Source organism: Equus caballus, chromosome 5 (genome assembly GCF_041296265.1).
Source record: "Equus caballus isolate H_3958 breed thoroughbred chromosome 5, TB-T2T, whole genome shotgun sequence".
Lineage (NCBI taxonomy): Eukaryota > Metazoa > Chordata > Mammalia > Perissodactyla > Equidae > Equus > Equus caballus.
The window spans coordinates 14338912-14366649 of NC_091688.1; the positions used below are offsets into that span (position 1 = coordinate 14338912).

The 27738-nt window shown below is 43.5% G+C and overlaps 1 protein-coding gene and 1 long non-coding RNA gene across 3 annotated transcripts; one reads left to right on the top strand and one right to left on the bottom strand.

Annotated features, from left to right (window-relative positions):
* Positions 1-6557: 6557 nt before the first annotated feature.
* On the bottom strand, positions 6558-27190 carry NPHS2 (NPHS2 stomatin family member, podocin). 2 transcript variants are annotated; one of them, XM_001487908.5, is made up of 8 exons: positions 26668-27190; positions 23257-23360; positions 17898-17970; positions 16168-16250; positions 13211-13414; positions 10355-10410; positions 8654-8732; positions 6558-7482 (listed from the first exon to the last, which is right to left on the bottom strand). In XM_001487908.5, exons 1-8 carry the CDS (start codon positions 26939-26941, stop codon positions 7204-7206), a joined length of 1152 nt encoding a protein of 383 aa, XP_001487958.1. In that variant the 5' UTR covers positions 26942-27190; the 3' UTR covers positions 6558-7203. The 2 variants fall into 2 exon arrangements, with proteins under 2 accessions (XP_001487958.1, XP_014595169.1); XM_014739683.3 differs by having other exon boundaries at positions 10351-10410; positions 26668-26996.
* Positions 6829-13630, top strand: LOC138924229 (uncharacterized). Its single transcript, XR_011439034.1, has 3 exons — positions 6829-7847; positions 8301-8368; positions 12839-13630. It is a non-coding gene; the product is annotated as an uncharacterized lncRNA (long non-coding RNA).
* Positions 27191-27738: the final 548 nt, after the last annotated feature.

Genomic DNA, 27738 nt, shown 5'->3' on the forward strand with positions numbered 1-27738 from the left:
AAAAATGCTTAGAGTCTCCCCAAGCCTGCTGGATGACTCTAATTCTGGGGGAAGAAAACATGAAATTCTTCATAAAGCTGGCCGTGCTCGTGGCCCAGCTGAAAGCCAAAGCTGAGGCTATTGGCTCCCTTACGGTTCCCACCTGCTGGGGCATAGCTAGCCCTACTCTTTCGCCTTCCCCAAGAGATCCTTGGATGATCCTAGCAAATTTGGGGAACTTTTGGTGGGACTTCATAATACTTTTTTATTAATTTCCCACTTCGCTGGAATGAGTGGTCATTTCCATATAAATCAGCAGCCCTCATCTCTGAAAATGAGAGCCTTGCCCCTCAGAATTTGTCGAAGGCCATGTCCATTCCATTGGGTGGAAGATTTGGTCTCTAAATGCCGGAGTTATGCCTGCTGCCACTACAATTAGAACGAGATGTTTGGTACCATGAACCCACCAAACATTAGTTTGGGTGGTTTGGTTGTGAGCCACAGAAACCCACTCTTGCAAACACAAGTGAAAGGATAATTTATTGAAAGCATGTTGGGGAGTTAAGGAGATTGAAGGGAAGTCTTAAAGAACCAGGCTAGGAACAGACAGGACTAGGCAGTTTTAGATTTCAGGAGCAAGAAGTGCTTCACCATCTCATTCAGTTGCTACTGTCAAACAAACTCCAATCATTTCTTCCATCCTTACATTATTTTGCCAGAGTCTTAAAGCCTCAAGAGGGAGAGAGACTACCCTGTGGTCACATACCACCCCGTGGATGTACATGGGATGGTAAAAGGACTTCAGGGATCTCTCTAGCATCCTTAAAGGGAAGGAAGGACACCTTGCTCTACTGTTCCACTAGGATGAATCAGTATAGGGAAAGGAAGTGCCCAAAGAAAATCAGGGTTGTGGTAGGAGGCATAATGAGTGTTAGGTGGTTAAAAAAAAGTGCACTACAGGGAAGGCAACTGCACTGCTGCTCCCTGGAAACGTGGGCAGCTCCACGTTCCCAAATAGCTGATTTGTTTAGATAGTCCTTGAGACCCTGGTACACCTTCTCAGGGTGATCCTGAGGTACTCTCCCAAGTAGAGTGGAGGGAGGAGCTCTTGCTGCTCATCTCTGGCAGTCATGCTGCCCGGTGAGGCTGTTGTGTTTGAACTAAAGGAGACCAGCTACTCTGTGCTCAGCTGTCCAGACAAAGCCATGCTGACCTCATCTCCAGAAAGCTGGTCTGGCCTTGTAGTAGAGGAAACTGGATGGGCCCCATCATACTCCTCTATGTCCCAACCCCCAATCACAGTGGTGATGTGTTCCTTGTCCCTGGGGAGCTGAGGTGGTAGTGTTTCAAGGTGCATACCATAGTGTGCTCAAGGACCTTAGGAAGTCTGGTCAGCAAGCCCTCGTCCACCAGGCCTGGCTCTTCACCACACACCCAGACCTACTCCATGCATGTGGGCACCATGCAATTCTCTTCCAAGAGATCTAGTTCCAGACTATAGTCCTACTGATTTGACTGTGATCAGGTCACCTGTCAGGTATTCTCTACACATTGACTGGGCTTTCCTCTTGTTCTTGGCCTTTCCTAGCTGGAGAATGACTCAGACATTACCCGAGTAGTCTGCACTTTGCATTTCACTTTCAAATACTGCTAGGAATTCTGCCTGTAGACCCCAAAGCTCTAGAGCACTGTCTGCCCCCTTTTGGAATTCCAGATAAGTGAGCCACCTACCAGCAAGTATTCTCCTACAGGAAGGAGGGGAGTTTCTCTAAAATTAGGAGTATAACTGCTGTAGCCCTGCTGCCTAGGAACTGCATGCCTGCAAAATGGGAGTGCTTGCTCTCTGAGCCCGAGGCTGAGGCCCTCCATAGCCATGTTGATATGAAGCAGTGCCTAGAGGTCATCAGGACTTCCATCTCTGCCTCAGAAAAATGGAGAGTTCATTTTAGCCAAGTCTACCACAGCCTCAAGACAATCTGCTATTCGGGATTGCTGAGCAAGTCCACTAATCCCCCTGACCTCAAAGACAGACTGTAGAGTGCCAGGTTTCAAGAAGCGGGACTTCCTGCTCGGTGCAACTTGTCTAAGCTGGTGCATCTAAGAGCAAGACTGACGAAGGCCGGCGTCCAGGGCTTCCTTGCAATCCCAGTATACAGTGGTGCTGTTTGGCCTGGGAAGTGTCCCTGTTGTTCTCGAATGGCTGGTGAAAGGACTCCTGAACAACTTTCTGGATTGCAGTGGCTTCTGTTTGTTTGGAGAGCATCCTCTTGCATTTGCAGGGCTTGGGCCCCATGAGCCCCTGATCTGGCAGAGGTGTACTTTAGGCTACCCTTAGCCAGCTGTGAGAAACACTTTCAGAAATCTGAAGATAAAATTAATCCTTCCTATGATCTGTCTCGCCAAGGTACACTGCTTTTTCGTAGACAAGATATCCCCAAATCAGATGTCCAACAGATCCTGGAGTTTACAAGGTACCACTGTCTAGTTTCAGCATAGCAGCCAGAGCAAGCCTGGTACAACATAACGTTACACTCGCTAATCCATCCCCCATTTTCCACTCTGGCCACCCAAATAGTCAAACCTGGGCAGGAAAGAAAGAGGAGCTTGTCTGATTTCTGGCTGTAACTATTGCTCACCAGGAGAAGAAATTCGTCTGTCTTGCTTTTGCTTTATTATCATCCAAAGAGCTGTACACCTTTAAGACAAATGCTTGAAATATCGTCATGGGGTTCTAACACAGGAGACCCCATGTGCAAATTCTTCAGCTGGTTCTGTCCAAGGACAACCACCCTGGGGGCAGGAACTACTGGCCATCAGGGCTATCTTTGAAGGATGGGGGCAACCTGTGTAGGGGGCCAGGCTCCTATGTGGATGCAGCCTGATCACTGTCATTTAGAACTTCTGGGGTAAAACCAGAGAAACAATAATAGTCACCATTTATTGAGCATTTACCTTGTGTAAGCATTGTGCTAAGCACTTCACATGCTATCCATTTAATCACAACAACTATTTGAGGTGGGTTCTATTTTATCCCCATTCATATTGGGGTAAGTAGCATGTCCGAGGTTAAACATCTAGTGAGCGATGGAGTCTGGATCAAATCTGGCATGTCTGACAGCAGAGCCTAAGCACTCAGTTACAGTACTAGATAGCCTCTCCAAGCTCAGAAGAAGCTGAAAGTGCAGTTGATACCTCTTTCAAAGAATTTGACTTCCACATTGTCTACTTATTGCTCAGCTCAACTACTGAGCAAATGCACTGACACACAAGTCAAAATTCGAGAGGATATCAGAACCTTATAGTCCCCATAGACTCTACCAAAGAACACAGTAGCAGCCAGGAGCAATCTACTGGGGAGGAGCATGCTTAGCCATCCAGACGTGACCCCCAAGGATATGGAATGCAGAGGCATTGGCAGAATGACCTGCTGGGCCTCCCACACATAGCACAGTCCAAACTGCAGAGCTCCGGCCCTACCCTGATACTTCTGATGAGCCAGAGTGGCCCTTGAAGTTCTAAGGTGGGCCTGCAAAGCCTCCTTAGGATGACCTCTTTCTGGTTATTTCAGGTCCAACAACCTGCAGTACACCAGCCCTTAAGTGACATGCCTGCACAATAAATGCAGGTCTAGACAGACCAAAGAGTCAATGTCATTCCCCAAGTGCCCTGGAATACCATTGTCATAGAATTTGTCATAGACTTGTCCCACTCTCCTGCCATGTTGTTTTGGTCATGGTGGACTCCAACATCAAATTGGAACATGTTTTATCAGCTTACTGCCTGCAATAGGCTGACTGTATCTCCCCAAAATTCATATGTTGAAACCCTTACCTCTAATGTGATGGCATTAGGATGTGGGGCCTTTGGTAGGTGATTAGGTTATGAGGAGGAGCCCCATGAATGGGATTAGTGCCCTTATAGAAGAGACCCCAGAGAGCTCCCTTCCCCCTTATCCCATGTGAGGACACAGCGAGAAGATGGCTGTCTCTGAATCAGGAAGTGCAGCCTTACCAGATGCCAAATCTGCTGGCATCTTGATCTTGGACTTCCCAGCCTCCAGCACCGTGAGAAGTAAGTTTCTGTTGTTTATAAGCCACCCAGTCTATGGTATGCTGTTATAGCAGCCCAAACTGACTAGGATACTGCTCCTCTATTAATATTAAAATAAATTTCCAGAGAAAAACTGTTCCCTAGTATGTATCTTAGCTTTGGATTACACGGTCCAGCTTGTCCTCTACCCATCATTTCAAGGTCAGTTCCCAGGTGGAATGCAGCACCTGGGTCTCAAGAGACTTCTGCTGCTGGGACCTTGCAAACAGCACTATCAGCTTACTTAGCTAGTCTCTGAAGAATTTGCCTTCGACTATTCACTATACTTTTTCACCCAGAACACAGTTTCATAGCAACTTCTCCCCATTATTTCCTTCCCATCAAGCCCTCTCACCCCAACAGCTGGTTAGTGCCTGAAGATACCATAGGCCACTCAAGCAGACCTGGAAGGTACCCCCCGACAAGCTAATGAGAAATTTAAATGTTGACTAGAGCTAGACAACAGAGGAGAATAACCAGTGGGTAATATCATAGGCACTCCCCAGATATATAGGCACATCTGCCTTTGACAAAAACAAAAAAACAACAAAACCATGCAACGTGGAATTATTAAGGGTCATAAAAACCATCATTACATTATGACCCTGGCATTCACTTCTAATTGTTCTATTCCTGACTCTGGTTATGCCTGAACTAGCATGACCTACCTCCTTCTTCATTACTCAAGCCGACATTTGCCAAAGTGAGATCAGGAACCACCCACACTGGTGAAAAGTGACCAACAACTCTTGATGTCATCTTAACTCCAGTAAGCAGTGCCCTGGGATGGGTATGGACCAAGACAATGGTAATGAGAAATACTTCCCCCTTCAGGGATGTTCTAATTGCCATTGGCCCTTTAAATGGGCTAGACTATCTATGACTGTGCCCTGGCTGGTCCACAAAAGCAAACTAGAAACCCTAAGAGATTAGACATTCTAGGAAATCACCCAGGAGTGCCCCCTAACTCTCATTTCATCCACTGCTGCCTTGTCAGTGCTTGCTTTCCTCTCTGGCACCACACTGCTGGCTCTGGCAGATGTTGTAACCTGCCTGTGGCTTACTTGGATTTGACAGCCTTTTGGATTCCACGTGTTGTATTTTGACACTTCTGCACAGTTTAGAGCTTTGTCTGCTCCTTTGGCTTCAGAGTCTCCCATTGCCCGCAGCAGAGATTACTCAATCTATGGCTTTCAACATTGCCACTCCCCCACAAGCAAGTATGGTCCTTGGGAGTAGGGACTGGGGATATTTTTCTTTTAATAAGATATGGAAATATTTCTCAAAGCTGGATGAAGCAGCCTTTTGAAACAAAATTCAAAGTTATCATCTCAGTACATAATAACCGTATAAGCTGATTGTTATAACAATAAATGAATTTGACATGGTTGTCATGAATACGTAGGTTTTGAAGTCATCTAACAGTCCTGCATAATCTTGGGAAGACACATTGCTTGGCTAAAGTTCTAGGGCATAGCAGGGTTGGGCTAGAATGTTTGGTTTTCCCAGGTGTGGATGGAGGTGAGGAGGTGGCCTAGAGATGTGACAGAGATGACCCTAAGGCTGGCATCACTATATACTGCTAGGGAGTTTTTGTTCTTTCTTTTTTTAGAGGTCAGGAAGGATGGCAGAGAGGGAAGGAATGAAGTGATTGAGAGACAACAGGTTAGGCAAAGCATCCTTGATCTTGGGCCTTATTTCTGTCACTTAAACATAGTGAGAAAACAGCCTCTCTCCAATGGACAAAATGCTACACAAGTTTCTAGGTCCACTGCAAGGAGCTCAGAATACATTTTTCTCTCTGAAATAACGTTCAGTAGAGTTTTATGGGCTAACATTCATGAACAAAACCACCTTATAGGTGTTTTTATGCAAAATGTTTAAAGTTCCGATGAGGGACAGCAGGAAGATATCCCCAATATAAAATAATAACATTGGATAACACAAAGAGTAAAGAGAGAGCTGAAGGACAGAGAAATCACCCAATAGTGAGGCACTGGGGATGGTTACCACCATTTCTCTCGGTACCAGCACCATGGAAATTCCCATTTTAAGTAGCACTTTGTTAGCATGACAATTTTAGTTATATTTTTGTAATGTCTTATGTATTATTGATTTTTTCTAAGATTACAGAGCATTTGCTATATACCTGAGTATGCTTTCTTATTTACTTGGCTAATTTTTTTCTGTAGATATGTATTTCCAATTGTATTAGGCAAGTTAATGGAAAATAAGATTTAAATAATATTATAGGAATGTATTCCTACTAGGGAATATCTGTACAAGAAAAGAATACTTCAGGGCATGTATAGATCACATAACATTATTATTGTTTGAAAAATAAGCAAGCTGGTAAATTCCATACTGAAAATACATCAGCTCCATATTTACAGTGACGCTTCCTCAGATTTTAAGCAACATGTATGAGATAAATGTTTCTGTCCTTTCATTGCTCTATATAGAAAAGGAGTGCCCACAAAAAGAATTCCTTTTAAATTCTTTAATTAAGTATAAATTTTATATCCAACCCAAGTACATCTCTTTTTCTTTCATTCACTCAGGAACGTTTAAGTGTCACCGTGGCGCGACTCCCAGGGTTAGGTGCGAGGAATCTGGGGTAGAGTGTACAAGGGTGAGCGTGGTCGGGGAAAATGACTAAGACGTGCCTCTGAGGAGCGCATGGTACAGTTGGAGAGAAGCCTGCATCTAAAGTCCAGGATTACAATAGAGTGTGATAAGCACAATGATGGAGGTGTGGAAAGGGCTGTGGGAGCAGCAAAGAACTTGCCAAAGGGGCCAGAGGGCATACAGCAAAAGGACATTTGACCTAGATTTTCAGAAGTCAGAATTTAGCCACATATAGACTCTAAATTCTTTCTGAAGAGGAGTGTCGGCTAAAGCTCTTTCCCACAGTTACTCTGATTAGATGATCCACCTAAACTTGTTGCATGGCTTCTTTGTCATTCCGTCATCTCACCGTCTTCTCAGGTATGTTGCTGCACTGTGACTGCATGCACTACAGGGACATTCCATATGGCAACCAAAGAAAGGCAGGCAGTGAGGTCAGAGAAGCCGGCTCAGGGACGTGGCTGGTATATGGCAGGCCCCATTCCAGCACACTATCCTCGGCTCCTCCTATAACATGGGAGAGTCTTTCTTTTTAGGATTCAGTGGCTCAACAGGTTTGGGAGGATTTGGGAAGGGGATGCTTCCTTGAGTTCTGTTGCTAGGAGAAGACAGGAAATTTAGCAAGTCACACGGCAAAGGTAAAACCACCGTGGGAGGTTTCTCCGTGGACAAGGACTGAAGGGTGTGGAGGTATCGAAGCTGAACAGCAGCCGGAGAGCCTGAGAGAATCTCAGCTGCCATCCTCAGGGACTCCGAGGCAGCCTTCTCCCCTTCCGCAGCGATCATCTAGAGAAAAGATGTCCGGAAAAGCAAAGTGATTTTTCTTCTTTGCTCCATGAAGGTTTTAATCACTATTCAGTGTGACACAACCAACAAGCACGGAGTATCTACTGTGCACAGGCGCTATTAAGCACCGGAGAACAGACTGTATTTCTCAAGATCTTGGTCTAGGGAGACAGATTATACTATTAATTGTAACTTAGGGCCAAATTTGTTAAGGGCCACGGCAGGCATAGATGCAGTGTTAAGGGGAGTTATTAATTCTGTCTAGAGGGTCTTGAAAGATCAGTAGGATTTTGCCATATAGAGAAAAGGTTGGTCAGCATTCCAGGTGAAGACACGGAATCCTGCAAGGATGACTGCCAACTCAGGTAAGCACTGCAGAAGAAACACGCCAAGCTCACCACCCAGATGCCAGCTGAAAGTGGGCAAAGAGGGCTAGATTCAGAGATCTAGAAGCAACTCTGCCCAGAGGACCACTGTCCTCCTCCCCACTGCTCCAAAGTTATTGACTTTCTTATGTGTGGGAGTTTTGTCTTCACCTACTTTCTGTTCTTTAAAAGAAATTTGCCTCTTTTTGGTCCTCATTTTCTTCTTCCCAACACCCCTCCCACCCACACCTCAATCCTTAGGAGCTGCTGGCAGCCACATCTTTGCTTCTCACTGGCATGCCTGAGTAGAGGCTATGAGTAGCACAGACTTCTGTCGGCTCTGGTGTTGAGGGAATGGGCCCTGCTCATGGTTATCCCTCCAGAGCTTGTGCAAGGTTAGGGATACAGGTCTGGGTGTCATTTACCTAAAGGTGACAGGTGACTGATATCCAGGGAAAGATGCCTGCACGATAGAAGAGGGATGAAGTGTGAGGAGATGCCTTTAAGGAGAGACAGTGAAGGTAAGACTCAAGAAGGAGGAGGTAAGACTCAAGAAGGAGGAGAGCCTCAGAGAGGGGGTGTAACAGGTAAAGAGATGTTGCATTAGACAGGCAGCTATTAACACACTTTAAGAGAACAATAGAGTTGGCAGGAGAGACAGAAGCCCCATTTCCTCCCAGTGCCTGGATGAATGAGAGGTGGGAAGGCAGAGGGGAAATGCTCTCTATAAGCGGGCCTTTTGGATCCTCCAGCGCTCCTCAAAGAGCAGCCTCAGTGGGAGGACAGCCTGCTCAGTGCTGGCTCACCCGCACTTTGGCCTGTCTCTGTGCTTCGGCTTCCACAGCCAGTGAGTGCTGAAGCCCGGCTGGCAGCCTCACATCCTTGCTGAAAAAGAAAGAACACGTGGGTAGGTAGATACGCAGCACTGCTTTTAGCAGCCAGGGCTTTCACGCAGACCTGCCACCTTCTCTACTGTTGTCTCCTGATGTGTAGCAAGTTCTGATTCAGCAGAGCGTGCCGTCCCTGGACCTCTGGACGGACGGTGGGCAGAGGGGAGTGTCTCAAGGGTCAGGGCTTCAAAGGCAGACTTTTACCATCACTGATGCTACAGTAGAACTGTGGTTTTCTCTTTACAAGTAAAACAAATTTTGTGGATGTATTATGATTATTTTTTTCCCACGTAAAGTTTCTAAATCCCAATTATTAAATTTGAATACTGAAAAACAGCCTTGAAGAGCCATACTATTAATAATAAGGGAAGAAATTTAATTCATAAAAGAGAACTGATTTTCAAAAGGATAGAACTAACCAAATAAGAACAATACTTAGTATATTGCATAAAAGATACAAAACTGTATTTTTATCCTTTTATCTATGAAAAATACACAGACAAAAACCAATTGACAGTTCTTCACAAAGTTAAACAGAGTTACCATATGATCCAGTAATTCCACTCCTAGGTATATACTCCAGAGAACTGAAAACATGTTCACACGCAGACCTGCACACGCGTGTTCGCTGCAGCATTATTCATAATAGCCTCAAAGTGGAAACAACCCAAATGTCTGTCAACTGATGAGCAGATAAACAAAAAGTGGTATAGCCACACAATAGAAGGTTATTCAACCATAAAAAGGAATGAAGTACTGATTCGTGCTACACCATACATGAACCTTGAAAACATTATGTTAAGTGAAAGAAGCCAGACACCAAAGGCCACATATTGTATGATTACATTTATATGAAATGTCCAGAAGAACAAATCCAGAGAGACAGAAAGCAGTTAGTGGGTGTCAAGGGCTGGGGGTGAGGGGGCAATTAGGAGCTCCTGCTTAATGGGTTCAGGCTTTCTTTTTGGGGTGATGAAAATGTTCTGGAATTAGATGGTAGTGATGGTTGCACCACTCTATGAATATACTAAAACCACTGAGTTGTACTTTATTATTATTATTTTTTTAAATTTTAATTTACTTATTTATTTTGGTGAGGAAGATTGGCCCTGAGCTAACATCTGTTGCCAATCTTCCTCTTTTTGCTTGAGGAAGATGTCACTGAGCTAACACCTGTGCCAATCTTCCTCTATTTTATGTGGATGCTGCTACAGCATGGCTTGACAAGCGTTGTGTAGGTCCGTGCCCAGGATCTGAACCCACGAATGCCAGGCCACCAAAGTGGAATGCGCAAACTTAACCACTATGCCACTGGCTGGCCCTTGAGTTGTATGTTAAGATAGTTAAAATGATGAGTTTTATGTTATGTGAATTTTATCTTAAAAAAATATATTTTAAAATCTATAGAGACAAAATGCGAAAGTAATTTGCCCAAATGTTACAATAGTTGTGTTATGGCTATGAGGTAATAAATGATTTTTTCCTCTTTTTTCCAAATTTATGCTAATATGGCTATGGTGCTCATTCCATGAAAATAATTTTCAAATAAAAAATGTTAAATGAAACCAAAATATTTTCCTTTATCATATCGTTCTACCTGGTTAATTTCCTACCCACATTTCTGTTCTCTCCACTTTGATTCCCCAAATACAAGTCACTGAATCCAGGGCGACCTGTGGAGGGAAGAGTTAAGATGTCAGTGAGAACGTCCAGGTGGGAGTAGAGCCCCCTGTGCACTGATGGCCACCGTTCTGTATTGAGAAAGCACATTTCTTCTGAAACAACATTGTTCCCCTCTTTTGTTTTAACATCACGGTGCTTTGCAAAAAGTTGTTTAATTTGCACAGTGCCACTTGATAAATATTTGTGGAATTAAAGATGATGTGGTAGGCTGAATAATGACTTCCAAAGACATCCATGTCCTAATCCCAAGGACCTGTGAATGTTACCCAAAAGGGCCTTTGTGGATGTGATTAAAGTAAAGGATTTGAAAGTGGGGAGATTATCCTAGATCTTCCCAGAGAGCCCTGAATGCAATCACAAGAGTGCTTGTAAGAGGGAAGCAGAGGGAGATCTGAGGACAGAAGAGAAGGCGACGTGATGATGGAGGCAGAGACTGGGGGGACGTGCTGTGCAGATGGAGGAAGGGGCCACAAGCTGAAGAATGCAGGCTGTTTCTAGAAGCTGAAAAAGGCCAGGAAACAGATTCTGCTCTCAGAACCTCCAGAGGAAACCAGCCCTGCTGACGCCTTGACTTTGGCCCAGTGAAACTGATCTTGGACTTCTGGCCTTCAAAACTGTAAGAGATTAAATGGGTGCTGTTTTAGCCACCAAGTTTGTGGTAATTTGTTACAGAAGCAATAGAAAATAATGCAGATGGTGTGTTTGTTAAATTTGTTTTAAAACGCTCTCATTAGAGAACCAGAGTCTCTCCTGTCTCTCCCAGACGGCTTTCATTTACGGGTGATTCCTCTCCCTTCCTGTTGGTGGCATCTGTTTCCCCTGCTTCTCGGTCCCAGGACGGGGAAGAAAATGAACTGTGGGTTCTGGAAAGGAGAGGCAAGGCTTGGAGCTCGGCATGTGGGATCACACTCTTTCCTTTTTAACTTATTTCTGATGATTTCTTTGTGGCCAGATAAATAGCTAGCTTAGTGCATTGAGAACCCTAGAAGACTAATTTGGGGTTGGTGAGAGGAAGGAATGTTGAAAAAGATGCCACAGAGGAGGTGGCATCTTAAAGAACAAATACAATTTTGCCTGTGGGGAAAAGGGAAGTATTCCAAGGAGAGGAAACAGCTTAAGAGGAGGCATTTGGAAGCATCACAGTGCTGGACGCTGGAGTAAGGTAAGTAGGCTGGAGTGTCAGATAGGGTGGGAGAAGGACAGCGAGAGGTGAGGCTACCAAAGTTGGGTCATTTATTCACTCATCCAAAAAACATTATCTGGCTGCTGTTCAACAAGCCCTTTGCCAGGTGCTAAGGACAGAGATGAATAAAATATGACCTCTGCCAATGTGGAGTTCATAATCGGGGAAGAGAAACGTATAAATACATAAATTATAATCCAATGTAACAAAGGCAAGCTTGAATGTCAAGAGTCTGGACCCTGTCCTTTATCCTTTAGAGGGGAAGGATGACCAGGAGGAGAGGCTGAAGGGAAAAGAGGGGGAGCACACTTGAGTGGTTTGTTTTTTGTTTTTGTTTTTGTTTTTTTGAGGAAGTTTAGCCCTGAGCTAACTACTGCCAGTTCTCCTCTTTTTGCTGAGGAAGACTGGCCCTGAGCTAACATCCATGCCCACCTTCCTCTACTTTATACATGGGACACCTACCACAGCATGGCTTTTGCCAAGCGGTGCCATATCTGCACCCAGGATCCGAACCGGCGAACCCCAGGCCAATGAGAAGTGGAACATGCGCACTTAACTGCTGCGCCACTAGGCCAGCCCCACTTGAGTGGTTTTAAATTCCAGAGCAACAACTCCTGAGTGTGCTTATTTTTCCTTTCCAGCTTCTCTTATTTCCTAAGTTCTTCCCTTTTCCATCAGGATACTAATCGCGGTTTTATCTGTATCAAGTTGGACAAGTCACAAACATTTGGAAACCTCATTTTCTCAGTTTAATCACTGCCCAGGCTTCATCAAGCACAATCGTTATCAATGTCTTTGATTCTTAGATCCTTCTATTGGAGGTTCTCCTTTCAGCTAGACGTGATTTGTAACCTCCTAACTCAATTCCGGGCCTGGGTGCCCCATGGCCTCAATGACAGGCTCCATCATGGTCACTGCTACTTGACTAGCCAGCTGCCTGGAATCCTGTTTTGTTTTCACCTCTCTTCTGAATATCTTTGCCAGCTTGTCTCGGGGAGAATCAAAGATGCCTGCCCTGGCGTGGGCGAGGTTGCTGAGCTTGCTGCCTGCGGGCTAGCGGAGGCTGCTCGTGAGGCAGTTCTTGCTCTTCTCTGCCTCCTCTCATTGAAATCAATTAAATCTACATGATTGATTGGGTAATTAATCATGTAAAGGTCAATGACATCTTACCTCTTGTTCTCTGAAAGTCTTATTTGAATTTATCATTATTTAACTTTGCTTGTTTCCCCTACTAGACTGTAAGCTGCCGGGAACCATTCCTCATCATCTTCGTGGACCACCATCCCCTCCTGCACAGCCCCCCCACCACTGCCAGCTCCCACTCCCACCACTTTGTGCCATGTGGGCCCTTTACAATTAGTCTAAAGCCACTGGGTAGGGTTGAGAGCAAAAACTGTGTCAATGACTGAGTAATCAGCACCAGATTGGTGACTATGATAGGCTCAGGGTCCATTTGGCAACCTCTGACTTAGTTATCAGCTCCTTAAGGGATGACCTCTTCAGCAGTGGGTGCCTGGTACATGGAAGACTCAACAATGGCCAATGAAGAAATGAAAAAGAGATAAAGCGATATTTCGACCTATTTGATGTTAAGTTTATCGAAGTACCTTTACATCTTGGGCAATGCTTTTCCTCTCCAGAAGAATTTCGGTGAGGGATCGATGTGCCAGGAGACGCTTCATGGTGGTTTGCACAAGGAATTGGACAGCTTTGGACACATGAGCGAGACTGCTCAGGAGAAGAGACGCATTTTCCATTCGGTAGTAGCAGATGGCATCTATCTCCATTATGAACATGTCTTTGGTCACAATCTGGGCAGAAAAAAACGTTTGCATGACGGGCCTGATTTTGGGGCTCCTTTCCCATGTGGGTGGAGAGGAGCTAAACGTGTTCAAAGGGCATTTTCTCAGAGTAAGATTATAGCGAGAAGGAAAAAAAGAGTAGCTGGCTCACCCTTCATTCAAAATAGATGTGGTTTTGAAGATTATGGAGTTTTTATTAAATACACTAAAGAACTCCCAGTTTAATCCTGTTGTAAATCCTTCTGTAAAAAAATCATGAATAATTTCCTGATATGAAGACATTCAGTTAATTGTATATCCGGTCTTTTTAAACTGATGCCAAAAACTGTGCCAAGAGAGAGGCCCATTCTGGGAAACAAGCACTTTCCTGTTTGGCTTGCTGGGCGTACGCTAGAGGGCAGACTGGTGACACACACCCAAAGCCCTAAAGATGCACGTTCTCAGCATTTCCATTTTAAGCACTTAGCACAAGGACATATTTTAAGCATTTAGTTGCAAGGTTGTTATTCATAGTGTTGCAATAATAAATTGGAAATAACTTAATATCAACCATAGGGAATTATAACTTGTGGTACGTCCATACAATGAAATGCTATGTGTCCACTTAAAATAAAAGGGGAGGAACGTAGCTAATATATGAAAAGATGATCACAATAGATTGTTGAGTGTAAAAAGGCATGTTACAAAATACTGTGTATGGTATGCTATATATACCCGTGTGTAAATAGAACCACACATATAGAAAAATCTGAGAGGATATACTCCAAAATATCAACATTTATCTATAGGTAATAGGATTAGGGGCAAATTTTATTTCTTCCTTTTTTACATTTTATTATCTAAAACAAGACTTTTAAAAAATATATAATTTCATTTACATTTCTACTTAGTAAAAGAAAGAATGAGAAAGAACTTCAAACTGAAAGTAGGAGACAATATAGGAAAGGCTTATAAATCTGAATTACTAACAGAAAAATCTAGATGCTACCCTACTTTTCCTTTAATTTTTAATTGTGATAATCAAATTTATCATCTTAATCATTTTTGATGTCCAATTCAGTAGTGTTAAGTACATTCAAATTGTGGTGCAACTGGTCTCCAGCATTATTTTCATCTTGCAACACTGAAACTCATTAAACAACAACTCCTCATTCCCCTCTCCAACTACCATTCTACTTTCTGTCTCTGAGTCTGACTACTCTAGGTACCTTATTTAAGTGGAATCATACAGCATTTGTCTTTTTGTGACTAGCTTATTTCACTTAGCATACTATTCAAGGTTCATCCATGATGTAGCATATGTCAGAATTTCTTTACTTTTTAAGGCTGAATAATATTCCATTGTAGGTATATACCACATTTTCTTTATCCATTCAGTCATTGATGAACACTTGGGTTGCTTTCATATTTTGGCTTTTGTGAATAATGCTGCTATGAACATAGGTACACAAATATCTCTTCAAAACCTTGCTTTCAATTCTTTGGGGTGTACGTGCAGAAGTGGAATTGCTGGATCAAATGGTAACTCTATTTTTAATTTTTTGAGGAACCACGGTGCTGTTTTCTACAGCAGCTGCACCATTTTACATTCCCACCAATGGTATACAGGGGTTCCAATTTCTCTGCATCTTCGCCAACACTTGCTATTTTTTGGTTCTTTTTTTTCCTTTATAGTAGCCATCATGGTGGTTTTGATTTGCATTTCTTTAATGATTAGTGATGCTGAACATCTCTTTGTGGGTTTTTTGGCCATTTGTATATCTTCTTTAGAGAAATGTCTATTCAAGTCTGTATTAGTCAGAGCTCCCCAGAGAAATAGAATCATTGGGGGGTGTGTGTGGAGAGAAAGAGAGAGAGAGATTTTAAGAAATTGGCTCACACAATTGTAGAGGCTGACAAATCCAAAAGCCTCAGGATAGGCCAAAAGGCTGAAGACCCAAGGAAGAGGTGATGTCGCAGCTAGAGTCTGAGAGCAGTCTGCTGGCAGAATTGCCTCCTTCTCCAGGGGAGGTTAGGTTAGTCTTTTTCTTTACCTTTTTTTTTTAAAGATTTTATTTTTCCTTTCTCTCTGAAAGCCCCTAGTACATAGTTGTATATTTTTAGTTGTGGGTCCTTCTAGTTGTGGCATGTGGGACGCTGCCTCAGCATGGCCTGATGAGTGGTGCCATGTCTGCGCCCAGAATTTGAACTGGCGAAACCCTGGGCTGCCGAAGTGGAGTGTGCGAACTTAACCACTTGGCCACGGGGCTGGCCCCGGTTAGTCTTTTACTTAAGGCCTTCAACTTACTAGATGAGGCCCACCCACATTACGGAGGGTAATCTGCTTTAATCAAAGCCTACCAATTTAAATATTAATCTGATCTAAAAAATACCTTCACAGCAACATCCACATGCATTTGACAAAATATCTGGGTACCATATCTTATCCAAGTTGATACATAAAATTAACTATCACAAAGTCCTTTGCCCACTTTTAATTGGGTTGTTTGCTTTTTTGTTGTTGAGTTATAAGATATCTTTACATATTCTGGATATTAACCTCTTGTGAGATATATTATTTTCAAATATCTTCTCCCATTCCATAGGTTGCCTGTGCTTTCTGTTGATTGTGTCGTTTGAGGCACGGGAGTCTTTAATTTTGATGTAGTCTATACCTCTACTTGCCTTTTCTACTTTTGAGCTTAAATAATCATTTTGTTTTAGATGAGAATTGGTGGCTCAGCCACACGTAGAGAGAAAGCAAAATCCATCATTTGGCTTACCTCATGAAAAGGTATCTCCAAGGTTTGGAGACGAAGGTCAACCTTGTGGTAGGTGTCCAGGCAAGGCAAAAAGAAGAAAAGGCCTAGAAGAGGGGGAGAGAGAAGTGACAGGTGAATGGCTAGCATGGATACTGTTTTGGGTTCACCTTTTTGGGGTCAGGTTGCCCATGCATTGCTTTTTTTAGCCTCTAACTACACACAGACCATTGGGCACCACCTCCTCCGCATAGTGTGTTTGTTGTTGCTAAGGTTACCAGATAATCTGGTGTTTAATCTGGCACACTTTTGAGGGTAAAAGGAGAACACTGTTACCACTTACTCCAGGAAAATAGGCATAAACAGGGATTATCCCCAGTTAAATGGGCTGTATGGTCACCTTGGTTACGGTGCTGACCCCTCTAGATCTTGTGTCCCATGACTGTCTCCTTCACTAGATTTGAACTCCCTCACAAGAATATCTTATACACTATTGTTAGCTTTATTGCCTGACTTAGTGCCTTTTAGGTGCTCTGTAAAATTATTTTTTAATTCATTTATGTACCAAGGTGATAAACTTTAGAGCCAGCAACCTCCATATGGTGTTTCTTAAAATGTGAGCCCCAGAGGTAATCAGAATAGCAATATCCTGATACCACAGCCTTCTGGTTGGCTAGTTATTCCTCATCCATCCAACGTAATGTACAGGGTAAATGTGAAATAAACATTTTAGATTGATTTGAGATTTCTGAGAGCCCACGGACACTGCAGGCTCCTGCAAGAGCCAAAGCTTTGTTGAAACAAGCAGCATCTACAGAGCCCAGGATCTCTCTGAGGAGCAGCCCAACTACCAGCCCTTTCTAGCCCCAGTCAAGAAGGATGCTGAAAACTAGAATCAGAACAGGACAGTCCCCATCCTAGAACTCAGGGTCTGGTTCTACTTTTGTGTGAACCCATCTGTTGATTCTGAATCTTCAAACTCTGACTTGTGTCTTTTACTCTGGTCTATTCTCTGCCTGTTTCTGTAGAAGTGGCCTGGAACTTGGACCCTTTCCAGTATATGCACAGTGGGACTATGCCCCTCTCACGCCTTCCTGATTAGCTGGCATCGCCAAACCCCAACTACTAGAATTTCAGACTAACTATACTTCTATCTGTGCCCCATGATCAGATTGGACCTCTGGACATCAACACCACTAGCCTTTAAGGTCCTAGAGATCGGAAACTATGTCTCATTCATCCATCTTCATCTCCCTGGGAGTTACACAGCATCTGAAACACAAGAAGTGCTCAGTTTATGTTTCTTAAATTCCACTAACTGAAGGCCAATTTGTTATGTGGATGCTGAACTTTACCCATCTCCCATAGTTTGGTCTGACCCTCTGGACTCTGAACTAGCTCAGCTTTGCTCTGAGAATTCACAAATTCTCGCAGAGAATTTGCTCTGAGAATTAACTGAGCATGTACACATTCTGCTCAAACGGGTGCCTGGCCCTGGGTCCTAAGCCTTCTTGTTACTCCAGCCAGCCTGGTCCTGGCACTTGGCTCTCGGCACCCATCCTCTCTCTGGGTCACTGTGACCTGGTAGTAATGCTCTCTGAAGAATTTCTTAATAAACTGTGTTACAAGTAACGGACTGGAAAATGAAGATATCATGAATCTAGTTGCTTCATGTAATCTGAGGTCCATACTACAAATATGCGTGGATTGAAGAAACCAGCAAGTCTATAGGGGGTAAAAAAGGTATTTCTTACCAGGGCCTTTGGCCCTTCCAGGAAGCAGATGTCCCAGCCGGAATATAATTACTCTCTCATACTCCTGTACAACCTAAAAAGAAATGTAATACTTTTGAATCACTCCAAGAAAGAAAAAGAAAGTCTTCAAAAGGCCTTGGCATGAGGGGCTGGCCCCGTGGCTGAGTGGTTAAGTTCGCGCGCTCCGCTGCAGGCGGCCCAGTGTTTCGTTGGTTCGAATCCTGGGCGCGGACATGGCACTGCTCGTCAGACCACGCTGAGGCAGCGTCCCACATGCCACAACTAGAAGAACCCACAACGAAGAATACACAACTATGTACTGGGGGGCTTTGGGGAGAAAAAGGAAAAAATAAAATCTTAAAAAAAAAAAAAAAGGCCTTGGCATGAGAGTGATCCTAGGTATCAGAAATCTTGTGTTTTGAGAACTAAGAAAAAAATTTGTTAATACTTATATTTCCAAAATCTATATTTAGTAAGTGTAGAATTTCTGAAACCAGTGAAAAAGTATATTGGCCATGTTAATTTTTGAGCCCATGGACAGAATTTTGATTAAAGAGTCATGATTATCTAAAAAATAATGCTTCCACAATGTTCCCTAAATCAAAGAAATTACAGCATATTTATCACAGCGTGTTTAATTTTGTATTTTTCTGTGAGTTCTGCATTATTATCTTTTATATATATCAATCATTACTCTTTAACAAAAAGAGGGAGTGTGTATATATATATATTTGTTTTTTTGAGGAAGATTAGCCCTGAGCTAACTGCTGCCAATCCTCCTCTTTTTGCTGAGGAAGACTGGCCCTGACCTAACATCCATGCCCATCTTCCTCTACTTTATATGTGGGACGCCTACCACAGCATGGCTTGACAAGCGGTGCCATGTCCACACCCGGGATCCGAACCAGCAAACCCCAGGCCGCCAAAGCAGAATGCACGAACCTAACCGCTGTGCCACCAGGCTGGCCTCCAAAGATGGAGTATATTTTAATATCACTTCTTATATTTTGTTTCAAACTAAATTTCTTCTGAGGTCAGTTAAACAGGATTAAGTTGGATTTTACTTGCCAGTTTTCACTGGTGATGTATTTAGAAAAATTCAGGGCCAGCCCAGTGACGCAGTGGTTAAGTTTGCATGTTCTGCTTTGGCGGCATGGGGTTCGCTGGTTCGGATCCCAGGTGTGGACCTACACACTGGTTGTCAAGCCATGCTGTAGCCGGCGTCCCACATATAAAGTAGAGGAAGATGGGCATGGATGTTAGCTCAGGGCCAGTCTTCCTCAGCAAAAAAGAGGAGGATTGGTGGCATATGTTAGCTCAGGGCTAATCTTCCAAAAAAGAAAAAGTTCAGTGTTCCCTGAAAATGTGTAGTGCTATTTTTAAGTGACAAAAAAGGAGATTCTCTGTGTAGAAATGTCTGTCTTTTAGAAGAGAGATGGGAAAGTTACTGCACACTACTTTAAAAATGAACTTCACTTTCTGGCCCAGTATCAGAAGCTGGGTTCTACTGCTTGCTTATCAGTAGCTTAGTTGGTCATATTTATATATATGCCCCACCAGGTTGTGAACTCCCTAATGATATGGAGTTAAGCATTTTTCTAAGTGCCTAAAAAATGCCTGATGCATAGTAAGTGTCCAATAAATATTTGTTTAATGAATGAAGAATTTACTTGTGACTGTAGACAAGTCTGTTTTCCTTCTTCATTCTCCCTCCACTTTAGAAAGCTCCATTGAATATAATTAGTCAAGTATGAAAACGCAATGGAGAAACCAGAAGTAACACATTTTGAATGGGTTCAGGTAACAGGTTCTACTACCTACTGATAAGTCCCTTGAGGCCAAGAACCATGTCTTGTTCATCCTTGTGAGATTTAGAACTCCTGTGCCTGAACACTACCTTGCTTGTTGAAACAATGATTGCCCCAGACAGTCCCAGTTTCTTGATTCCCTAGCATTTCTTGTTTCTTTTCGGCTTTTATTGGAAGAAATAAATTCTTCTCAGAGATGAAGAGGAGTCTTACTCCTTCAAGACCTTGCTCAAATGTAACTGTCTAGTTCTACTTTCATGTCTACTTAATTGGCTTCTTAGGGCTTGCTCTTAAGTGATCAGACCTGAGAGCCTTCTCCACAAATTGTGGCTGAGTCAGTGTTGCAGCTCATGGCAGCCATGCAGGTGCTCAGATCACCCTTTAAGAAGAACCTGATGTCAACTATATGCTGTCTATAGGAGACACATTTTATTTTTATGCTGAGGAAGATTCACCCCGAGCTAACATCTGTTGCCAATCTTTCTCTTTTTGTATGTGAGCCGCTGTAACAGCATGGCAACTGACAGATGAGTGGTACAGGTCAGCGCCTGGGAATCAAACCCGGGCTGCTGAAGCAGAGAGCACTGAACTTAACCACTAGGCCACTGGGGCTGGCCCAGAGACACACTTCAGATTCAAAAATACAAATAGGGTGAGAGTAAAAGGAGGGAAAAAAGATATACCACACAAAGAGCAACCAAAAGAGCAAGAGTGGCATATTGCTATCAGACAAAATGGAGTTTAAAACAAACACACAAAAATGTTACTAGTGATAAAGAAGGACATTGTATAATGATAAAGGGGTCAGTGCATTAGGAAAGTATAACACTGATAAACATATACGCACCTGAAAATAGAGCAAAAATCCAGAGAAAAGAATATAGAAATAGACAATTCAACAATAGTTGGAGACTTTAATATCCCATTTTCAATCATTTATAGAACAAGACGACAGAAGATCAACAAGGAAACAGAAGACTTGAACAACACCGTAAACAAACTCAACCTAATAGACATCTACACATAACTCCATCCAACGACAGCAGAATACACATTCTTCTCAAGCACAGACAAAACATCTCCAGGACAGACTGCATGCTAGGCCATAAAGCAAACCTCAATGAATTCAAAAGGATTTAAATCACACAAAATATATTCTCTGATTACAACGGAAAGAAATTAGAAGTCAATAACAGAAGGAAATTTGGGAAATTCACAAATACATAGAAATTAAACAACACACTCTAAAATAACCAATGAGTCAAAGAGGAAATTACCCCCAAAAAATTATATACTTTGAGATGAATGAAAACAAAACCACAAGATACCAAAACATATGGGATGCAACTAAAGCAATGTTTAGAGGAAAATTTCTAGCTGTAAATGCCTATAAGAAAAAAAAAGAAATATCTCAAAATAATACCCTAATCTTCTACCTTAAGATACTGGAAATAGAAGAGCAAACTAAATCTAAGACAAGCAGAAATAAGAAAATAATAAAGATTAGAGTGGAAATAAATGCAATAGAAAATAGAAAAATAATAGAGAAAATCAAGGAACCAAAAGTTGATTCTTTAAAAAGATTAACAAAATTGACAAATATTTTGCTAGTCTGATCAAGAAAAGAGAGAATACTCAAATTGCCAAAATCAGGAATGAAAGAGGAATGATAGGGACATCACCATTGTTCTTACAGAAATAAAAAACATTATAAGAGAAAATACTATGAACCATATGCCAACACATTAGATAACTTAGATGAAATGGACAAATTCCTATAGAGACACAAACTACCAAAACTGACACAAGAAGAGAAGGAAAAACTGAAAAGATCTAGAAGTAAAAGATTGAGTTAGTAGTATTAAAATTTCCCACAAATAGGTGGCCAACCCAGTGGTGCAGTGGTTAAGTTCGCACATTCTGCTTTGGCAGCCTGGGGTTCGCCGGTTCAGATCCTGGGTGTGGACCTATGCTCTGCTTGTCAGGCCATGCTGCGGCAGGCATCCCACATATAAAGTAGAGGAAGATGGGCATGGATGTTAGCTCAGGGCCAGTCTTCCTCAGCAAAAAAAAAGAGGAGGATTGGTGGCAGATGTTAGCTCAGGGCTAATCTTCCTCAAAAAAAAAAAAAGTTTCCCACAAATAAAAGTCTAGGACCAGATAGTTTCACTGGTGAATTCTGCCAAACATTTAAAGAGGAAGTAATACCAGTTCTTCACAAATTCTCCCAAAAAATAGAAGAGGAGGGGAATCTTCCCAACTCATTCTCTGAGGCCAGTATTACCCTGATACCAAAACAAAACAGAGACATCACAACATAAGAAAACTATAGACTAATATCTCTTATGAATATAGATGCAAAAATCCTCAACAAATTACCAGCAACCCGAATCCAGTAACATATAAAAGGATTATGCACCATAACCAAGTGGGACTTACCCTAGGAATACACAGTTGGTTTAATTCAATGAATGTAATACACCATATCAATAGAATAAAAGGCAAATACCACATGATCATCTCAATAGATGTAAAAAAGGCATTTGACAAAATCCAATACCCTTTCATGAAGAAGGGGAAGAAGGAAGGGAAGGAAGGGAAGGAAGATAAGGACGAAGAGGAGGAGGAGGAGAGGAAGAAGAGCCTGCACGAGGAGTGCAATCAGCGATGGCCCCAGCAACATTTGTAGGGTTCCAGCCATAGACATGCTCTTCTCTGGCAGCTTCAGCCAATGACCAAGAATGGTGAGGGTACTAGGGCCTGGCCATTTCTGCCCATAGTGAAACTCCTCTATGAAGCAAACTTTGCTCTGGAGTTCCCTTTCAGGCTAGCCAAGACTTTCTTCGAGCTGCACCACAGTCTGAGGCTCTTTCTGTTCAATCCTTCCTTCCCCTTCTCGTAGCACAGGTGTCAGACCTGCATCATCGTCTGAAGGTTTTCCTTGCTTTCTCTTGCTCTCTCTCCCCTTAATCTGTCACAGACAATGGCTCCCAATAAGCTCCTTGTACTTCTAATTCCTTCTAATGTGCTTCCTGAACTGACATAGGTCTTCATTTACTCCAAGGGCAGGCAAGTGTAACCACCTGTGGGCCAAAGATAAGTGTCATTCATGGTCTACAGAAGCTGTCTAACAAGTTTCCTTGAAGTGTCACCAGTGGAAGTAGACATCATGATCTCTTTTGGGCTCGTCCTTGTGTTACAGAGTACAGATGACCTAGACATAGCCCCTGTCCTGATGGGGCTCTCAGTCTAACGGGAGAGATCAGCTGTCAACAAATACTATACATGGGGTAAGTGCTAGAATAGATGTGAAAGCAGAGTACACAAGAGTACAAGGAAGGGAATGATAGTACGGGAAAGTGAAGGAAGGCTTCACAGTTACATTTGGGAAAGGTCTTCAAGGAGTAAGAAGTCTCCTGGAAGGTGAGTGGTGGTGAGGGCATTCCACGCAGAGCAGACAGCATGTACCAAAATAAAGAAGTAGGGGTGGACACGTTGAGGTCAGTGAGAGGCACCAGGAAATTACTTACTGGGTCCTCATGGAATCTCACCTTTATGCAGAACCAGATAGAAAAAGGGAAGGTCACTATGATGAAGAGCAGGGATGTGAGGACAAGAAGCCACTCACAGGCCCCTAAACTGGAAGACTTGGTACCTTAAAAAAAAAAAAGCAGAAGAATAATTATATAGGAACTTCACCATATTCACTGACTAGTACTTGTTGGTCCACTCCTTGGTCTCAAGGTCAGAGCAGTTTGTAGACACTGCTGGAAATATTAGCATGAGCTGGATATCAGAGTGGTCAGTTCACAGGACCTGGGGCATTGTCTGTGGGAAGGGCTAATTGGGCCTATGGAAGGCGGAGCAGTATGAGTTCCAATTCTGATTCTACCATTTTCTGTCAGAGCAAGGCATATGACCTCTTCGAACCTCAGTTTCCTCTTTCTAGTGCTGATGTTAGTTTTGCAGTGGCGCAGCTTGCATATCTGCCCCCTTCAAGAGATATGCACATCAATTTGATGATGACCTTTCCAGTTGTTTCAGACATGGAGATAAAATTTTCAGGCCGATGAGTTATCCTCTTTCTTCCCAGCCCTTCAAGATAGACTCTTCACCCTTCCAAATCTTTACTCACCTTCTAGTCCTCTCTGAGGTTTTTAAACTGACAAATAGAATTCCTTTGACCAGTTTTCTAGTACCCGGAGATTAAAATTCTTGAGATTTACAAAACTATTACATTTTAATCATTTTCTCTATCCACTTGTCCTTCCTTCTTACGTTCAACAAATATTTATTGAGGACCTATATTGCCTCGGGCACTATCCCAGGCCCTGACGACACAACATAAACAAGACAAGGCCCCGGGAAGCTTGTGTTCTTGAGATCGGCTTTCCCAGACACTGTTTCATTTATCACCCAAGCAACCTGGATGTTGTGCACTCCAGTTCCTTATCACTTTTTTACAGACACTGATGGACTAATGTTAATCCCAGAAAGGCGATTTTCAAAGACTGTCTGGGAAGCCACACCCTAATCCAAAGAAAGAGCTCAGTCCCATAAGATTAGTGCCATACAGCCTAGGTGTGTCGTAGGCTAGACCACTTAGGTTTGTGTAAGAACATTCCATGATGTTGGCACAACGATGAAATCACCCAACAATGCATTTCTCAGAGTGTCTCCTGTTGTTAAGCGAAGCATGAATGTATTGCGGACTGTATCCCACCCCTGGAGTTCCCCAGTGTTCATCAGCATACTGGAGCCAGGAGAATCCCTGCAACGAAGCATTCTCAGCTTCCTTTAACCCAGTATTTCCCAAACATTTAACCAGGCATGTTTCTTTAAGGAATTCATGTGCTATAGACTTTATTTCTCATGCAACCTACTTTGGGAAATGCTCTATCAATATCATGTTAGTTTTTACAATATTCTTCCCTGAGGGCAATAACAGTGTTATTGCATGTTTAATTAGTTTATAAATGTATTTCATTTGCCAGAGGTAAACATGGTAAGTAAAAATAAATAAATGTACATACAGGCAAAATTACATTTTATAAGTGAAGAAAGTCCTCAAAATTCTTTCATACAGTAGTTAGGGAGCTGAAGAGAAAATAATATCTATACCCAAAACCTAACTTGAAGCTTTATTCACAAAAGACTATTCTCCTGGAAGAAGTTCCTTGAATATCCAATTGGTTTGGGTTAAGTAAATAGCGAAACATTAGAAACATTAAATGTTAAAGAGCCTTTAGATTCCACACAGGCCAAGAATGCCCAACATTTTGGTAAAATGAAGCTCCTTTTTGTTTCTCCCAAGTCTTAAGTAGCCTGGCTGTGGGAGTGTGGAGTTAAGTGAGGAGGAGGAGGAGGGGATGTTGTTGCCTTTTCCTCCTGGAGCCACAAGAAACCTTCCCAGACAAGGGCTCTGCAAGGCTGCCTTGTCCTTAATGGGACTTCTCATCCATTGCTTGGGGTCTTGGGCTCTAGTCACTTTATAGCTGGAGAAATTGAGTGAAGCCCACCAAGGTGAAGCTACTTGCCCAAGGCCACAGCTGGCTGGTGGCAGTGCTGGGACCCTGACCAGAAATCAGGAGCGGCACCATGCAAGGATGGGCTTTTCAGTCAGACTGTCTGTCTTTGGAATTCTGGCTTCTTCACTTCCCAGCTGTAGGTCTTGGGCAAGTTACTTAATTTCTCAGCATTTTTCCTCATCTGTGATATGAGAATGATACCACTCAGTAAAACACCTACTGTGTGCCTGGCACATAGTAGGGGCTCCATAAATGGGGGCTCCCTTCCTTGCCCACCCCCACCAATGTGGTCTGAAACACAATCTTTACAAGACCTCCAACCTCCGCATTACTGTAACATTGAACCCAACAACCTTTTAATGACCAGAAGTTTCTGACCGAAGAAAGGGCATCAGTTAGGCAAACCAGAATTACCATGGGCCACAAAAACTATACCCCAACTGCAGGAATCTTTCTCAAGTCATAGCTTTCAAAGCTCCAGCACATACTGCATTGCTAGCAGCCAGGAAATGTTAAAATTTCATAGCCAGCAGAAAGCAATAAAACACACTATTCTTTATTTACTTTCCTTTAAATCTCCCTCATCCTACACTTAAGGTGTAATGAGTTTTCTTCTTCCATTCATTATAAAAGGTAATAAAAGCAGATAAATTTGTTCCTAAGAGTTGCTTCACCTGCAGAAGCCAAAGAGATACCTTTCCCGGTGACTCTCTCCTTTGGTCCAACTTTCCTCTCATTGAGCTTGCAAGGCTTCTGCTCTCATTGAGTATGTTCCTTGCTCCAGGCTCTGTGCAAAGTGCTTTGGATGTCTTATCTCATTTTATCCTCACAACCACCCTCTGAGGTCGGTGCCCTTGTTATCCCCATTAGACAGATGGTTAAGGCCCTGACTGTGATCATGTGGCTAGCTGAGATTTCAGCTTGGGTCTGCCTTTTCTCTACTTGCCTCTGCTGCCTCTACTTTTTAGAAAGAATGATCATCCCAAAGAAAGTCTAAAATGCTTTTAGGTAAAACTGAGGCGTGAGGATGAGGAGAGAAGAATAAGCTACATAGTTACCCAGAACCACCAGCTCATGCATGTCTTTACTTAAATTAGGTGCCTATATACTCTTCCACGGCCACAGAAACCAGCTGCATGGTTCCTTTTTTACGCTGATTGGTCCCCAACCTGGACCACACTCCTACCTCTCATCCATGGCTGGCCCCTGAGACCAACGGTACAGTATTTAGTTTATTTGTATTTCTTCTGATGTATTGTGGTCTCCACCCCTGGGGGGTCGGTGGGTCTTAACTCGTGCCTTTTATTCCTTAGGAATCCGAGCAGGTCCAGCAGGCTGCTCTCGGTGGCTCTGGGTGCACCTTATCTGACATCCTTTGGGTACCACTTGGAAAGGTCGCTCACCCTCCCTGGTCCCTGACCTGCCGCCTGGTACCTTCCTCTGGCCGCTCGCTCTCCAGCAGCGCCACCACCTCGGTGCCCTCCTCGCCGGAGCCCCGGACTTCATCGACGTCCACCACGGTGGCTGCTGGCGCTCGGGGCTCCTCTGGGCTCGCTGCCCTCCCAGAGCCTGGCCGCTCGCGCCCGGCATCCCGGCGCCCGCGGCCTCCGCTGCCCCTCTCGGCCTTTGCTCTCTTGTTCTCCTTGTGGGGGGACCCGCCGCCTCTCCCATGGGCCTCCCTGGAGGAGCTCCGAGCCCTCTTCTCCATCCTCAGAGCGGCCGGTCCGGGAGCGCGGTCCCTGCAGAGTCACAGGCTGCGCTGTGGGGCGCGTCCGGAGCAGGACCTTAAGGACCGTGGGCGGGGGCGGGCCCCGGGGCGGGGCTCGGCTCGCCGTGAAGCCCCACAGCAGGTGCCCAGGAGGGCTGTAGGCGGGGCCCGCCAACCCGGAGACTGGGTGCCGCTTTCGACGATGAGTTCGTCTGAGAGCCGGTGTCCCAGTTCATGAGGTTTAAATGTGTTTCTACAGACGGAGATTTGAGCTGTAAAGAGCATTCAGTTACCTGAAATACCACGGAGGCTTGCAAATCGCTGAAGGTGTGATGGCGCTTTATGATTTGTAAACAGCGTGTGAAATAGGGTATGTCTCCTCGTGTAATGCTAGAGCGCCTAAGGGGACACAAAAGGTCATCGAATTAGGGTAACTTCCAGGCAAAATTAGAAACAGCTGCCCAAACCTCCCCCACAACCTCGTTACTCCCTTAGAGTCTTCCCAAGTGTGCCTTTCCCCTCGCCCACTAATTTATTTTATATCCTGCCCCTTCTCTTTCTGCTAATGCTATAAGGGCTAATGGTGTTGGCCGACTACTCCTGGCAGGATTTGCATTTTAAAACGGGGAAGGAAAACTCTTTTAGACCTCTTTCCCTTCTCTCTCACACACATGCACTCTCTCTTATTATTTGTATATCTTTGCTTTTATTAATTTATTATTATTTTAAGTAATGCTTTAGCCTGTCGCTGATGTCATGCTTCTTGAAAATCATGGAAGGGAAGGGATCTGGTTTAA